Source organism: Anser brachyrhynchus (genome assembly GCF_964034855.1).
Source record: "Anser brachyrhynchus genome assembly, chromosome: 10".
NCBI lineage: Eukaryota > Metazoa > Chordata > Aves > Anseriformes > Anatidae > Anser > Anser brachyrhynchus.
In genome coordinates this window covers 18,841,728-18,858,965 of record NC_137705.1, presented here as the reverse complement: position 1 = coordinate 18,858,965, position 17,238 = coordinate 18,841,728, and the positions used below count along the sequence as shown (strand labels likewise).

At 40.1% G+C, this 17,238-nt stretch overlaps 1 protein-coding gene across 1 annotated transcript in view; it reads left to right on the top strand.

The window, feature by feature from the left end:
- LOC308200488 (uncharacterized protein) overlaps positions 1-17,238 on the top strand; it is a gene marked incomplete at its 5' end in the record, with an annotated part of 148,921 nt that overhangs the window by 52,243 nt on the left and 79,440 nt on the right. Inside the window, one exon of the mRNA XM_080606352.1 lies at positions 15,653-15,735. Coding sequence (XP_080462478.1) covers positions 15,653-15,716 — 64 coding nt within the window. The 3' untranslated portion in view covers positions 15,717-15,735. The remainder of the gene's footprint in view (positions 1-15,652; positions 15,736-17,238) is intronic.

Sequence of the window (17,238 nt, the reverse complement as noted above, 5' to 3'; positions counted from 1 at the left end):
CCTTCCTGTGCCTTATCTTTGACCTGTTTATTGCCTGCCTTGGCATATTCCAAGATGAGCATTTTTCCAGGTAATACTCATGTTTGTGCAATACTTGCTTCAGTATAATCTGTTGTTACCTGTGACTGGGACTTCAGTCTTGCTGTAATACAGTTGTTAAAGCTGGATTAGTGAGGCTATTCAATGACTAACTACATCTTTTAATAGAATGAAAGCTGCTGCAATAAGTAAAATATACCCTTTTTTTTAAACAGCACAGAGAAATGCATTATATCCTTGGATGTAAGTCGAGGGCAAGTAATAACATCGTTAAAGAACTAACAGAGAAGACTGGAGATCTGGACATCCTTCTCAGGCAAATTAGGGGTTTTGTGACCTTCCCCACCTGTGAAGTCGCATAAGAATTCTTGCCATGCTGTGGAGCTGAGGAAATCAATCTATTTCCCTGATGTGCATAAATGCGCCAGTGATTAATGTTTCAGAAAAGGCTATAAATATTACAGAGATGTAATACAGCTGTTGAGTGGTGTTCAGCTGTAGGCTTGTTGCAACTTTCAATATTTTCTTACCTGAATGAAATAGATAAATGAACACAGATGATAGGCTTCTGTTGAAAACAAAATGGGGGTGAATGACGGGTCTAGAATTTACAGTAGTCTTCTTGTTTGTTAGCTTAACTTCCAAACATCATGGATTTCTTTAGAAACAGCATTTTCCATGGATACTTCATTCCCTGTATTTCAGGGTTTGTACAACTGTTGCGAGTTTTCTGAAGTAAATAAAGGAAATAGCAACCTCTACTGGCAAAAAAAAAAAAAAAACTAGAAAAAAATATTTTTAAGCTGTTTCTACCATCATGTATTTAGTGTGTCTGAAACTATGAATATACAAATGAATTGTCATGGGCTGTTTGATTTCATACTATCATGTACTCGGCTCTGGTAAGGCCGCACCTCGAGTAGTGTGTTCAGTTTGGGCCCCTCACTACAAGAAGGACATCGAGGCCCTGGAGCGTGTCCAGAGAAGGGCAACAAAGCTGGAGAAGGGGCTGGAGAACGAATCTTAGGAGGAGTGGCTGAGGGAGCTGGAGTTGTTTAGCCTGGAGAAGAGAAGGCTTAGGGGAGACTTTATTGTAATTTCCATTTACCTTAGAGGAGGTTGAAGTGAGGTGGGGATCGGGTTCTTCTCCCAAGCAGGAAGTGATAAGATGATGGGAAATGGCCTCAAGCTGCACCAGCAGAGGTTTAGGTTTGCTGTTAGGAGAAAATGCCTTACTGTAAGAGTTGTGCAGCACTGGAATGGGCTGCCCAGGGAACTGCTTGAGTCACCATCCCTGGAAGGCTTCAAAAATTGCGCACATTTAGAACTTAGCAGCACAGCTTAGTGGTGGACTTTAGTACTAGGCTAAAGGCTGGACTAGATGGTCTTAGAGGGCTTTTCCAACCTGCATGATTCTATGAGTCTGTGATTCTAGCTACATCATTAAACCTATTCTACAGACTTCCAAATCTGCCTGGGGCTTGTTCCATCTGCCAGCCCTGCACCCTGTGGGGGCACTGCTCTATGTTAGCAGAACTGCCAAACTTGGGGAAACTTGTGGAGCTCTAGAGATTTTGAGGAAGACATTTGACTGCCCTGGGCTGCCAGATGTATTAAGCAGCTGCACTGTATATACAGGCTGTTGCCAAAGAAAGGAAGCTTTTCAGAAGCATGGAGTAGAGTGCATGTTCATGTTTCCTTTTTCTTTCTCCCTCCCTCTTCCTCTCCAAAGGGAGAGGTATACTTCTGCCTTTTATTTTGTTAGTTTGGTGTTTTAAATCAATTAACTCATTTGGGATACTGCAACACAGAAGTGTGAGCTTTACTAAGACAGCATCTACCTCTGCCAGCTTTTAGGAAGCTTGTTTACATTTTATGGCCACTTTTAAAACCACTATTCACTGTTTGGTTCTAGAATGTGTATTTTTAGTCTTGTTATTTGGGTGTCATCTTTCTTATTTGGGTATTCGCCTTTGGCACAGGTTTTGACAAATGACAGTGAAACAAGGGTGCCATGCTGTGGCTAAAGTCTACTACTGATGAAACAGGAGAACACATGCTAGGTGGAATTCCAGCTAAATTTGTAATGACTGTTTTTGTGAAGTGACATAACAAACAAGCAAAGGTCCTGCAGGGCTGGGATGCCCAATGGATAGCATAGTTCCATGAAAAATGTAAACAAATGAACAAACACCTTGTTGCTTAAACTGAACACTTTTCTTCCTGTCAGCAACTCTAAAACAGCTTCCTTCTAAGGAAACTGAACATCGTCCAAGTGTTTATTTTAGCAGTAAAATGCTCCAGTAAATTTATTGTGATATGGAAGGAATTTAGTCTTATCCTACTAAGGAAATAAGGCCTCCATCTGCAAGTGATCAGATTTTTTTTTTTCATATAACAAAAATAGAGAATAATTTTAAGCATTATAAAATACATTCAGGTTATTAAACACAAGATGTGAGCTATGGAAGATCAGGTAACCATGAAGATTCAATTATTAGACTGAAATAGCGTATCTTGCTCCTCCAAAAGATGTTGTCTAAAGCAAAACCAACAGCAGTAACAGCAAAACAAACAAACAAACAGAAGGAGAGATTTGATGTCTGTAATGGTTTCTAGTGACTTTGTTTGTTTGTTTTGAGGAAGCTGTTTTGAATCTCCCTGATCTGTCTGGTGAGATGTTCCAAGTTTCCTGTTGGGAAAATGCTGAGCGAGCCTTGTGGCTACATCCACAGGTGGACAGGGGGCAAACTGCAAGGTGGGCCGAGCTGGAGCAGAACTGTAGAACTTGACCCAGAAGAAAGAAATCTCGTTGTACGGGTTACAGGGTGGGAAAGGTGTGTGAAGCCCAGTATGCACTGTAGTTGTGCTGGTGCTATGGTAAAGGTCGGTGCCATCAAGATGGCAGCAAGAACAAAGCAAGCTGTTTCTGTAGTCATATGTGTGGACAGGAGGAATAGACAAGTCCCAGGGGGAAGAAAAGGGCTAGTGTTGTTGGCAGAGATTTCTGACTTGAATGCAACTGTAAATATTTTAGAGCAGCTGAGTTTTCAAGGGTTGTGCTTCCCAAGACATCAGGCTGAGCGTGATCTTTTTCTGAGATGACTTGTGAATAGCTAAGGAGGAATCCTTAGTCTGCTTCTAGTGCTCAGATTTCATTGCCTATTTTTGCCTTGAGCATAAAAAGGGACAGGCTCTAAGCTACCTTACGTGTCAGACTGGTACCAGGATAAAACTAGTTGGACTTAAATGGCAAAGATTTGTAAAAGAAACAACAACAACAACTTTCAACTCTCAACATTTGCCATGATGAGGTGCTTCTGGCAAGGAGCTGTTGTACCTACATAATCTTTCTGCTGAGATCTGGCACTCTGAACTCATATGTTACATCTAAAATTAGAAGTGTACATGGTAGCAGGAAACAAAATCAAGCTGTTAATTTGCCCGTGTGATTTTGAGGCTAGGTGGTACTGGAAGAACGGATGAGATTTTAGCTGGCATTCCCACCACCATTCTTCCTGCCACTGGATGGCAATGTTTGACCAGAAAACCTGACTAAATATGAGGAAATAATGAAACAGGAAATTGATACCTTCTATTATTGGCGGAGGAGGTACATATCTTCCTTTGCATATATGGCTTTCTTAAATCTGAAGAGAAGGAAAATATTGTATTATTAAACTGAATCAAGTGTCTCTGCTCTAACCATTTATTATTATTCCAGTAGTGCTTAGAAACCTCCTGGGTCCTGAGCCTCAGTGTTAGATGCTTTAGAAAATGTATGTTAATCATTTCATGCTATGAGAATTCGGTAACTTCCACTGAATCCAGGCTCATTTAAGAAATATCTTCTTTTAAGATTATGAATGTTAAGCTGCAAATATGAGCTTTTTTTTTTCTTTTTTTTTTCAGTGAAGTCTGTTTTAAAATGTGCCATGCTGTAAAATAGAAACAGAAGTTTGCAAAGGATGTTGACTATGATATAGTCATGACAATATGCCAGCACGTTAACTGTAGTTGGGAAGATGATGTTGGTAGGGAGTTGTCTTAGTGTCAGAATGAAAACTGGGATGAGACACTTGCAGCCCCTCTAACTGCTTTTTTCAACTGCAAGCACCTTTGTGCATTGCACTTGTAATTCAGGCAGTGATTCAGCCAACAGTGGAAACTGGAAAATGGATACTATTATAACTAGATCAGAGCAATTTTCACAGCTTTTTGTCCCACTAATAAGCCCAGGAAGAGAAATAATATCTTCTTGAATGTACTTATACGTTATGTTTTCTGTGTATGGAAATAATGTGCTGTCCCAATGCTATGTACAGAGCAAAATTTCTTTTGAGAAGACGAAGATTCAGTCTTTTGTTTCTTCTCCAGAAACAAGTGGGCTGTCATTGTCAGTTGGCATTATTATAGTTATGTAATTGAAATTGGACACCCTTTCTCAGATTTTATTAGTGTCCATGGAAGGTAGGCTTCGCTTCCTAAAGAAATAAACTTATTTTACCCTTCCCTTCCCTTCCCTTCCCTTCCCTTCCCTTCCCTTCCCTTCCCTTCCCTTCCCTTCCCTTCCCTTCCCTTCCCTTCCCTTCCCTTCCCTTCCCTTCCCTTCCCTTCCCTTCCCTTCCCTTCCCTTCCCTTCCCTTCCCTTCCCTTCCCTTCCCTTCCCTTCCCTTCCCTTCCCTTCCCTTCCCTTCCCTTCCCTTCCCTTCCCTTCCCTTCCCTTCCCTTCCCTTCCCTTCCCTTCCCTTCCCTTCCCTTCCCTTCCCTTCCCTTCCCTTCCCTTCCCTTCCCTTCCCTTCCCTTCCCTTCCCTTCCCTTCCCTTCCCTTCCCTTCCCTTCCCTTCCTTCCATTTTTTCTGTTGTTTCTCTTATTAACTAATAGGCCGTAGAAACAGGCATGTGGCTACATCCTTATTTTTTTCCTTCTGTTCAGAGCCAAGCAAGACGTATGGGTAGTATAAAAGCTCCACTTTGGCCTAGGCTCCTCAAATAGAGAAATTGTAGGGTCAGAAAGAACGTCAGGTTGCTGGATGGGAGAATGAATAATGCACATACCTGCTCTGCACATAGATGAAGCCATACGTTGTTCTGGCCTTTCTTTTCCTTTTCCTGCTGTGCTAAATGTAATCCATGAGTGAGCTGTTCTCTCCAAGCTATGCAGAATGCATTTCCATTTTTCTCCGATTATATAATGTCATACCTTTTGTCAGTAAGAAAAAGACAGGATCTGTTTTGCTGGGGCTCTTTTCCTTGACTTTTCAGCTGCAAAGGCTATAGAATGTTGTAATATTTGCTGACAGTGATGCAAAGGTAGAATAAAAATACCTTTGTAAAATCCTAAGGAAGGGGCTGCTAAGGAAAGGAAAAGGTAAGTGCTTAGAGGGCACATAAATAACTGGCTGACTAGTCTTAGCAGTAAATTCATAGTTGCATTAACAGGCCATTTTTCAATAGAGATCTCTTCACCAACACTCTGAGAATCATTATATAATCACTGTGTTTTTTTTTCAAAAATCTCTGGACGGTAGAACTTGATGGGTTTTCCAGAATGTCTGGAATGACCATCCAAGCCTTTGCATGCACAAAATTACCAGCCACAGATACTTAAAATATATATATATATATAAAATAAAATAAAACAAAACCTGGAGTCCAGCTTTCAAGGAGGCCAAAAGACACTTTGCAAATAAACACCAGGCTCTTTCTTCCTTGGTTAATGCTTTGAATCTTATGGCATTTTATTTCCGACTCCTAACCACAAACTTAGTGACAATTTTCAGATATATTTATTTCTGAAAGCATTCAAGTCTTGAGAGTTGGCGCAGTGCACATCCTCTACCTAGCGCTTTACTGTGCGGCGTACCTGATGTTTGACAATGCTCTATTTCCTGTCCTGTTTCTAAGAAGCCAAGATTTCTCTACTTGAGGTGGCCAACATCCAAATACTTCTGTCTGATGTTTATGTGCTATAAAACTGTTTTGCTGAAAAAAATTCCCAGTTGACTCATGCTTTTGGGAAGAGCCAGATCTGTAAGGCATTTGTAAGGCTTATGGACTGACTTCGGTGGTGGTGTTCCAGTACTGTGCAACATGCATAACACGTAGAGCATTGATATACTCTGATGTCCACACACAAAGTGAACTTGGATATCCTTCCTACTAGTGCCATCTGAGTACAGTAGGACCCAGAACAGCTCCTGGCTCACATCAAGGACTGACCTAAGAATAGGACACTGGAGCCATCCAGTGCAATCTGCTCTTTCCAAGCATGCTGTAAGTTCAGCTCCTCTTGAGTGTTTGGTTCAATTTTAGACATTATTTTTCTTTCTAAAGTGGAAGTCTTTTTTCTCCTTCATTCTGTCAAACAGCCTATTTTTTCCCTTCGAGCAGTAGTGTTGAAGACTACTTTAACAGAGGAGAGAAAACTTTTTGTTGTTTAATCTAAACATAGGGGGAAAGCAAGCTGCAAAAAGTGGTTTTGATCCCTAAGCTAGCTTCTGCAGTGAATTTTGTAGAAGTGATAGTACAAATACAGAAGCAGCAATGGAGACGGCTCTGTGTCAGATTGGTTCAAGTTGTTGGTGGAAATACAAAGGAATGAAACAAGTGCTAAGTAAACCAGAACAATATGTTACCTGGCTGCTAAGAGTCAATAAGCAGTAGAAAATGCATTGTATACTTAAGATGGTTCATTTTTTTTTCCATTGTCAGACCCTGTTTAGTAGCCTGGAATTAAAAAATAAAGTAAAATAAAATAAGATAAAATTCTGTAGAATATCAAAGCAAGTAAAATAGGATAATTGAGTGATTTTTAAGTCTGACTTATGCTGAGGGGAATGAATTATTTTGCCTACATAACATAGTAGTACCATTGTTTTCATGGAGAAGTTCTAGAACCTTATCGGTGCAAGGTCTTGTCATACACTTGAAAGGTTGCCTTGATGCCAGGACCTTTTCAGATCCTTGCAATGATCTGCTCAAGTATGGCAGAGCTAAAAGTCTCAGTAAAGACGGGGAGGTTCAGGCAGCTGGAATCTCTTAGGACTCCATCCGTGCTGAGCATGAGCCAATGCCCGTGTGCCAGAGGCTGCTCTCATTTGCTTCTCCCAGCTGTTCTGTAGCTACTGAGACATTGAGCAGGGAAGCAAAAGGAAGGAAAGAGCAAGTCTTATGATTTTTATTGGCTCCCTGCTATAACATCAAAACAATGTCTGTGTTTGAGATCAGAGGGGTTTGGAATGGGATAACAATAGAAACAGGAAAGGTGTAGCATGAAGTATGGTAACACTGACTTTATGTGTTTGTTTGTTTTTTTAAAGTGTTTTAAGTGATTGACAGATACTATGTCTAGAAACTTTCTCATGTGAATCCACATCTGTACCCTTTCCAGCTCAAATGTACTTGGTAAAATATCATAGGTTTGTGGGTTTTCTTTTTGCTCTGGTTTTCTTTCTGTTCTTTCTCTTTCTCTTTTTTTCTTTTTTTTTTTTTTTTCCTGGTGAGAAATTTCCCACATGCTGGGAAATTAGGTCTCTTTATATTTCCATTTAAAGTTTGCTTGCATTAACACCGCAAAGAGAAACTTTTGAAGTCATTTCAATAGGATGTTCAAGGATTACTGCAATTATGAAGCAAAGAAGAGAAGACTGCTTCTGAAGTTCTAATTATAGCTTTGCTAATGGAGATCAGAGGAATGTTATTTCTTTGGATTTATTTTAATCTGTTTCTTTTAGTGCCTGTCCAGATCAAAGTGCTACAGTATTTAGAGAATATTGCTCTATTCAGGTGCTACTTGCAGTGCTATGAAGCAACATTTTCAAGGTCAGGTTATTGACAGCCTGTGTATATGTGGTCCCCTCCTTGGTGTCAAGGCATCACGAAAACTTTTTTTATTTTCTTTTCCTCTTGGCAGTGTATCTAAGCTAACAGCAGTTTGGCTACAAATATGGGAAGCGTGAGCTAGGGGAAGCAGAGCCCTGAGAAATATGTCTGTAATGCTAGGTGAGATGGGGAAATGGAAGAAGCAAGATCAGATCACCTTTTCCATACAGAAGTGACGCTGGTGATAGTGCTACATCTTTTTAACAGTTTTTCTGCCCACTATTTCTTTTTTTCAGAGGAGTCAGGAACTCCTGTCTTCCTGGAGTGAGGGAATAATACAAGCTTCTAACCCGGGGAAATATGGCTATATGGGAGATAGGTAGCAGACTTCATAACCAGCCAGAAGGGAAAGCTTTGAACGGTTCATCATGTGTGCAGTAGCATTGGGTTTTCTGCTTCAGAGCAACATAAAGCCTGGAGGTTCTTTCTCCAAATTTGAGCCAATTTCATGGGACCATTTGTCACTAAGCTTCTAAAAACACGGTCATATACCATGGGCTCCGTTAAACTTCTATTTCTACCCTCCAAATATTTGTAGAGCTGGTCATTAGGGGAAAACTGCTCTCTCTCTCCCTCTCTCCCCCCACCTCTCTAAGGGACAGAAAGTTCTAACGCTGTTCCCAAAGAGAATAAGAAATTTCTGAAACTATTTTAAAGAAGATTCATTGCTAAGCAAAGGCTCAATGTGCTTAATCTCAGTAGAGAAAAAATAGAATGAAGAAAGCATTAAACAGCTGACTAAGAGTCCTCAGAATGGAAATATTTAATTAGAGATTCTCTGTAGGTGTCACTATTTACAATTCCCATACTATTTATATCACAGTACCATAGTGAGGATTTAGTGGTGTTACAAGTAATCTGAAACTAGTGACTGTAAATACCAAACACAGTTCTTATGAGGCTAAGCATGGAAAAATCTGAAGGGAGGATTCTGTGAAAATGTTGCATTTCCTTGACTGTTCTTTTTAGTTGCACTGCTACATATCAGTATCAGCTTGGCTGAAGTCTGTGTTTGTTCCTAAACTTGCCTGGTGTTGTGGTAACTTGATTTGTTTCCTTTCTATGTAAAATAAGAACTGTTGACTAAGGATATTTGTAATATTGATGTGAATCAAGGATTTAAAAAGAATACAAACCAGGAAACAATGAACTGTTAAAAATGCTATGAACATAACAAAAGTCTTTTTTAAAAGGTGAAACCATACCAGGGAGAAAGGTATCTCATGAAAAGCTTTGTCTCCACCGTTCAAAATAGATTCTTTAATTATAAAAGTGGTTGCAACTCATCGTATTTTATTCTTTCCCTGTCAAATATTATTGGTTGTATTATTTATACCTCATCAAGTGTTTATTTCTGATACATGTTTGAACTTATGCTATGTTATTTTATTGTGATGGGAGAATTCATCTCGTGAAGAGCTACATGAAGCGAATTCCCAAGAGCCACCAAGGCATTGTGCCTAATAATGAGCCTAATGCAGAAAAGTACTGGCAATGTAATTTGACTATCAATCACTGTCATCGCTGGAGCATGTGAAGCTTGTGGCAGCTGCAAGAACAGCTGTAACCCAGGTCTATTGTCCTTGTGACCATCCCATGTATTTCTGAAGCCTATTAATGGCATTTTTAGGGCTTGAAAACTGGATGGTAGTAATATAAATCTGAATATTCTAAATGACACTGGCTCATTAGGCAGTGCTTTCTACAATAATATCTAATTTTTGAGAGTTCACTTGGCAAAAGAAAAGACATTTGAAATGGTACAAGTGTTACAGCTTTACAAATGCAAGCAGCATTTTCCCATTTAGCACAAAGAGAGAGGAAAACACTCAACAGATGTATGTAATTGCTCCTTCTACTCCATGTATTTTTTCTTCCAAATGCCTGAGGGAAGACTTTGCCTTCATGTGAGGGTGAGGCAAATAGAATATTGCCTGGCATAGAGATCAGGCCCTGAACAGATACAGATGGACCAGTGTATTCCACAGCAAGATAAAGAAGACATAGTTTTCTGTTTATTTACCTGCTTCCACTAACTGCAATACACAATGAACAAGATCTCTGGTGTGTATGTGTGTTGCACTCCTAGACTTTCTGGATTTAGAAACCACCTTCTTCTTCGTTGATTTTTTATTTTCCTAAGTATTCCAATGTTTTTGTACCTTCTAGATTTTGAAGTATTTAGAGAGTTCAGCCTGGAGAAGAGAAGGCTCCGGGGAGACCTTCCAGTACTGAAAGGGGGGTAAAGGAAAGATGGGGAGGGACTCTTTGTCAAGGAGTGTAGTGATAGGACAGGGGTAACAGCTTTAAACTAAAAGAAGGGAGATTTAGATTAGACATGAGAACAAAATTCTTTGCTGTGAGGGCGGTGAGGTGCTGTTGCAGGCTGCCCAGAGGAGCTGTGGCTGCCCCATCCCTGGCAGTGCCCAAGGCCAGGCTGGATGGGGCTGGGGGCAGCCTGGGCTGGTGGGTGGGGGGGTCCCTGCCCATGGCAGGAGGTTGGGACTGGGTGGGCTTTGGGGTCCCTTCCAACCCAAAGGGTTCTGTGATTCTGTGATTCTATGATTCAGTGAACTGGACTTCTCCCAGGCACATGGAAAGTAGAGCAGTGTCTTTGTTGGATATTAGATTTGTTTATTTTTATTTAAAAAAAAAAGTAAAAAAAGAAAAACTATTGAAGGTATTGGAGACATTTGAGAGGGAAGGTTCATGGGAAAAAAAATCCAAATTGTAGCTTTTGGGCTAATAATTATTCCAACATACGCATCATGGTTTCAGGAGAGTTTGTAGCCCTTGTTTGCCTCCTTGTTCATGGTTATTACACGCATTGAAGATATCTAATACGTTTTAGCATTTCTTCTTTCACGTGTAAGCAACTGCTAAATCTTCTGTAGTATTTTGTGTGTGTGTTTGTGTGTGTGTGATGCATACTGAACATGAAAATTCATCAGTACTACTCATTTTCCAAAGTTGCAGTCATTATAATGCAATATTTCGGCTGAGAAGTTATGGTGGTTTTGATGAATATATTTTGCTTGGCAGTTGTAGGAAAGTTGAGCCATATGGAGCTCTGTTGAAAGCTGAGACAAGCTCAAGAGTTGTAGTGTTTTTTCCTTGCCTTTCCTCTCCCTTGCCTTTCCCTTGCCTTGCCTCAACTTGCCTCCTTGCCTTCCTTTTATTTTTTTTTAATTTAATTTTATTTATATTTTTTTAATCTAATGTAGCTTCTATTTCTGTTGGGGAATCGGCCTCTCCAACTGACTTTTATACTCAAAGTGAGAGCATTACTGTCAGTATTTGTCTCTATAAAAGACACTAATAAGCCAGTCATATACAGGTAAGGTCAGCCATGTGGCACAGTTACTTACATGTTTTCATATCTCCCTCTACCGAGATTACTTTTGTTGCAGAATATTTGTGTTGCAATTTAGACATGTATGAAATCAACAACTGTCATGTTGTCCTCTAATGTTATTGGTACTAAAAGGCAGCGTAATGCTATTGGTTTTCTGTAGTAACTCTGGCCTATGAGATAATTAAAGTTGGTTTGAGAGTTACGGGTTAGAGTACTTAGTCTACTGAAGTTAGTATTTAGTTTTAAGTAGACAAATGTTTAGGGGGGCTAGCTTTCAAAACTGAAATATTTCATTTCACGTGACAGTAGCTCTAGTGAAGGTCTAAAACCACTGGAAAATAAATATATGTATATTATATATACGCTACTGCTGTCTGTGAGATATGATATATCTTAGCTTACCAGTGAGTTTAGACAAAAATAATCACAAACATGATATGAACCCTCAGCTATGAACCAGCTATGGCTGGTTTTAGTACCTGAGAAGATGTTTGGGCCTGTGAGGCATGGGGTATGGAGTGGTCAACGTGTCTACTGCAGTCGTTTAACACTTTTTGAGCAGGAGTGTAAATGGATTAGTGTGTGATATTGTGTCAGGTACTTCCTTCTATCATAATCATCAGAAATTGTAGGTGCAGAGTTCATGGGGCCATGCATAAAATGATATAAAGTTGTTTGAGGACTGGAAGCGTTAATGTGAATTCATCTGTGAGTCCCGGCAAATCTCCGCATTCTTGAACCAGCTCACAAACACAAACCTGAGAACTAATTCCAACACTGGTTGATATTTTTAATATTTTGACATGTTAAGTTTGAAGAAACAGGCTGCTGTGTTACCAGACACCTGTGAAATGAAGGAATATTTAAGAATGCACATATGCACAGCTAGTGTAAATAGTTCTACTGATGAAGCAATGTCTGTAATGTTTACATGAATTTTATATTGTAAGGCATTGTGAGTAACAGTGAAGATGACTGGGCTATAGGAGGCCTGGCTTCTGTTTTTTTCACTGTTGTAATGCTTGTCTCAGTTTTCCCATTTATAAACAAAATTAAAGATGTTTGTCTCTCCTGTGGACTGGTTAAACATGGACCCCTAAATAATACAATAGACAATAATAGCACTTCTCTCTCATGTATTTGCTGTCGTACATATTTCTTCTGTAACATGTAGCTGTGTATCTCCCCTCTTCCTCATCCTGAAGTTTGCTTTCCCCCCTTACAATGGAAGGTGTTGAACAAATGTCAAACGGTGTGCAGCATATACCAGCATATAGTTGTTTCTGGTACCCTTTTTTTCCTATTTTGCTGTATTTTTGTAGTTGTTTATATTTAATATTTTAATAGTGAGTACTTTGAAAGGCACCTAAATACTCATTCATTTTTTTTCCCTCCCCCTCTGCTGCTCTGTGCTGTGGTCAAACGGTCAAACCACTGTTTATATCTTTTTGAATGATTCATTGCACACTCTCATTTCACCCATCTAAATAGCTCTTCAATATCCAGGATTGCAATTCTCATGATGTCTTCTTGCTGAGAGAATCACTTCATCAGCAGCCGTTGCTTGGAGTCAGCTGGTGTTAGCCTTGCAGCACAGTGAGTTTGTACACAGACTTGTCAGCGCCTCCTGCATTGAGCACAACTCCTGATCAATACTCTCTGGCATATTTCAAAGGCTGCCTAGAGCCCTGAAATGAAGTGCTTTTTGCAGGTTTCCAGAAAACAGAATGGCCAAGGGTGATGTCATCTTTTGGCTCCAGTGTAAGGAGCTGTTAGTATAAACAGATGAAATGTTCGCAGTGCCTCGCTCTGCATCATGTCTGCTCTGACTTCTGCTCCAAGTTTGAGCGTATAGTATAGAACCTGCGATGAGCAAGATAACAATGTCAAATACACGTTTTACTCCAGTGACATTGTGCCTATCCAGAAGTACTGAACCATCCCCATGCACTAGCATGGTGTGTGTCCACCATGAGAAATGGCGAAGTGGAGTGCAGTCCAGCTGATTCTGTCATCTAGTTTTCAGTTTAATTTGCGAACAGGCTTTACGCCTGAATGTGAGAATAATAAATATGAATGCACATTATTATTTTTGAATTAAGTGATCATAAGTAGAATCATACAAGTATACATTCTGTATTTACCATTTTTTTTAACCTAGTGTAAAGCCCTAGGTTTATTTACGGAAAAACCTCTAAAATCCACAAGTTAATCTCACAAGACACCCCCCCAAAATTTAATTTACCTTCATGTAATCATTTTGCTGTTAAGTCCACTGCTATTGCTTAATTTTCAGATTTCTTTCTTCTTCACTTATTTCCCCTTGATTAAAATGTCTCTTGATTAATGTGAAACAGAAAGGCTTTGGCAGTTCAAGAACTGACATCACAAATAGTCTTTCAAGTTCCAAAGCTGCCTGGGGGCAATTTTACTCCCTTGGACTTTTTTTCTGTGGTGGATTGATGATAATGTCTGAATTTCCACATCTTTCTGCATGCATACATTCTCTTACTCTCTCTTTTTTAAAATAATAGAGATTGCTCTGTTGTTCAGCAAGGACCTAAAACCAGACATATTTACATTTCATGCAAGAACGTGGGAAATCTGTGTTCGGCTTCTACCTCTAAAGACTTCCAGGGCCCTGACCCTGCCAAAGTGTGTATGTTTGTGTTTGTGTGTGTGTGTTTGTAGCATATTTTACAAACTCAGCTTTGCTTGTCGAAGCAGACAAAACCACCTGGACTGCATTAACTGAAGCATGGATGTATCTAAACACAATGGATTTCAGTACTAAGGCTGTAATCTACTCTGATATAAAGTGCTGTACACCAAGGAATTTACAGTGACGTCAGGGAGACCATATTGAGACTCTTCATGGAAGAAATTGATAATAATAGTCAGTGGATAGAAACTGAATCCAGATAAATACAAAATAAAAATCAGGTATGCAAATTGTTGGGTTCTACATGGGTGTAACTGGCTGGTGTACGTAGTCTCTGCTGCACTAGAGGCCAGGTTGGTCCTGAGCTGTATTTGTGCTTCACAGAATACATGAATAAATTACATCTATTCGTCAGCCAGAAGATGTTTGGGAATGTTTCTCTTGGCAATCATGCTCTGTGTTGTAAACCAATATGTTAAAATATCTGGCATATCTTTCTGTTATATGAGAAGGATTTTAATTTTACTTGGTTGATTATTTTCTTTAAAGATTCATTTATGCCAGTATCACAACAATATTATTAAGAAAAATTAAGTTTACCACATTTCCAATTATTGAACTTTACTAGATGAATAAAGCAGCATGAAGTTATATTCCAATAACTGGCTTCCTACAGTTTTGCAGTAAAACTTAATGAACTGATCTTTCTGAAACTGCTCTGTTTTGCTTTAGGTTAGATTCATGTTGTATCAAAACTGAATTCCATTAGCAATTCCTGCCTGCCTCTAGTCTTTTTTAGCATGCACTGATACTGCAAAGTATTTGGGGAAGGCATTTGTTTGGATAAAGGGGCATAACTTTGTAGTCAGTAAAGCTCTGACAGAATACATGACCTGAGAATCTGCTCTTCATATTTATGTAAGATAGTGAAGTTTAAATCTGTTTGACTGAAGGGCAAGGCTCTTGCATATCTTAAGGTGATTTTGCTTCCCTCTGCTTTTATTTTCACTTGCAGTGAAACCACTAAAATTCTGCCTCGTGGGAGAGGATACTTGGGGCTGCAAGTTGGTATGACTGGCAGAATGGTGTGGCTTTGGATTTCAAACAATAGCAGCATTGATGTCAAGAGCAGTAGTGAGCTCATTTCCTTCCTTCATCTCATATTGAATGGAGACGTTCCTGTCTTTCAGCTGGCAGTGTAGTCATATATCTAGGCCCGGTTGAAAAGGCAGTTGGTAATATCCTGGGAGTTGTGCACCATTGATTAAAATCTCTGGTGGTTGACTGCTACTACAAATAATGAGATGCTGCAGAATGGTATATGTTAAAAGGTGCCTTTGTGTGATGACACGTTCTGTGCAACACAAACTGCCTGTTGAATGAGCTTCTGGAGTATCCATTTTGGTGAAAAAGAGAGGTGTTAGTGTTTCTTAAGAAACCAAGTTGTGTCTGATTGTCCCAAGCTATTGTTCTATGCAATGCTGTGTGTGTATCAGCAGGTTGTTGCTTTGACTGCTGTCCCTCCATGCTTGTCACTGTGCTGTTGACATTAGTTTGTAAGGCTGTGTTACTGGGAGTACGATTGCCATTAAAAAACAAATGAGGCTGAGTTATCTGACTAGGTTTTTTTTTTTTTAATTATTTTATTTTGGGGGAACTTTATCACTATTATTATTAATAATAATAATAATTTAACTTTTTTTTTTTTTAAGGAAGAAAGATCTGGATCTGCTCACTTATCTGGCTAATCATTTCTCCAATGAAATGTATATTTGAAGTACTGAATCATATGTGGGTGAGTGTCTCAGGCTGGAGAGGTAAGTCTCTTATCCTTCCTACTATATTCCTAAGATTTTATTTGGTTGCAGAGAATGTGACGGGGAGATATAAAAAGGAGAGAGAACTGGGAACTTCTTACGCTGACATCGTTGTTATAAATGATGTATTGTTGAGTCATATTACCTCAGATATATCTTCTGTAGGTTAATACTGGTAACTGAGAATAAAATGTGACCTTCTTTTATCCTGTCTTTATCCCAGGAATTGAAAGCAAGTTTTAAGGGAAAGTTTCAGCAGTTAAATTTTATACTTGTTACCCATACTGTGTGCATTAGTGTAAATGCACCTCAGCTGGGCCACCTGTTGGGCGGGAGAAGCCCTTATACCCTCCTGACCATACTCAGGTGTTTTCATAGTAACCAACCTCTCACCAACCCTTGTGTCCTTCCTACAAAATGCTATGTCATCCTCCTCCTTCACCAAGACACATGACTGCAAGGTCTTGCTAGCACAGTCCTCACTCACAAGAACCGGCATGTTACATTCAGGCTCCTTTTGAGTGACCCTGGTTTCACCCCCACTCCCCTTCATACTGAATTTAAAGCTCTGACAATGAACCCTGCCAACTCCCATCCTAAAACCCTTTTCTGCCGGTGGAATAAGCTAATTCTGTCTGTTGTCAGCAGGCCTGGTCTCACGTAAATCAAGCCAAGGTCAAAAAAACCAAACCCCTGCTGGTGACACCAGGCTTGGAGCCAAATATTAATCCGCCTGCTCATCATGTTCAGTCCCTCATTATTTTCTATAACTGGAGGGATAGAGGAGAACACGACTTGTGCTCCCAAACCCTTGACCAGTCACCCTAAGACTCCGAAGTCCTTCTTCATAATCCATAGAGAAGTTCTTCCTATTTCATCACTGCCTACTTGAAATAACAAAAGAGGATAATAATCCGAGGGTTATAATAGCAAAGGAGGCTTTCTCCTTACATCTTTAACCCAGGCCCCCAGAAGGCAGCAGACATCCCTGTTTAGCGGGTCTCCATAGTGGGTTCCGCTCCCTTCAGCAGTGAATCACCAATGACAATGACCTGTCTTTTATTCTTTACTGAGAAGGTTTTAATGCAGTGGGTAGTCTGATTAGACTTTGGTGACACCTCCAAGTAGGAGGAACCATCATCCTCACCACTGTCCAGTTGTCCTTGCAGAGCAGTGTACGTGTTCTGCAGGGGCAGCTGGGGAGGTAGGGGAATCACAAGGCAGGTGCACCTGCTATGCTTGTAATGCCGAGCAGGGACCTTTTGCCATTGCCCCATCCCCCAATTCATCACCGTTGTTGTTAAGGGTAGCAGAGGAGAGGGGGTTCACTGTAGCAGGAACTGTCTGCATGCTGGTCCCCTCCTATTACCTGCTCACAAGGCAGTAGGGGGTGGTGTGCTATTCGCGGAGCCTTTGCTGGCTGCCTAAGCCTCTAGGCTGGTAGGGACTAGCTTTGCTAATTTATCTCCCTCTCACACTCC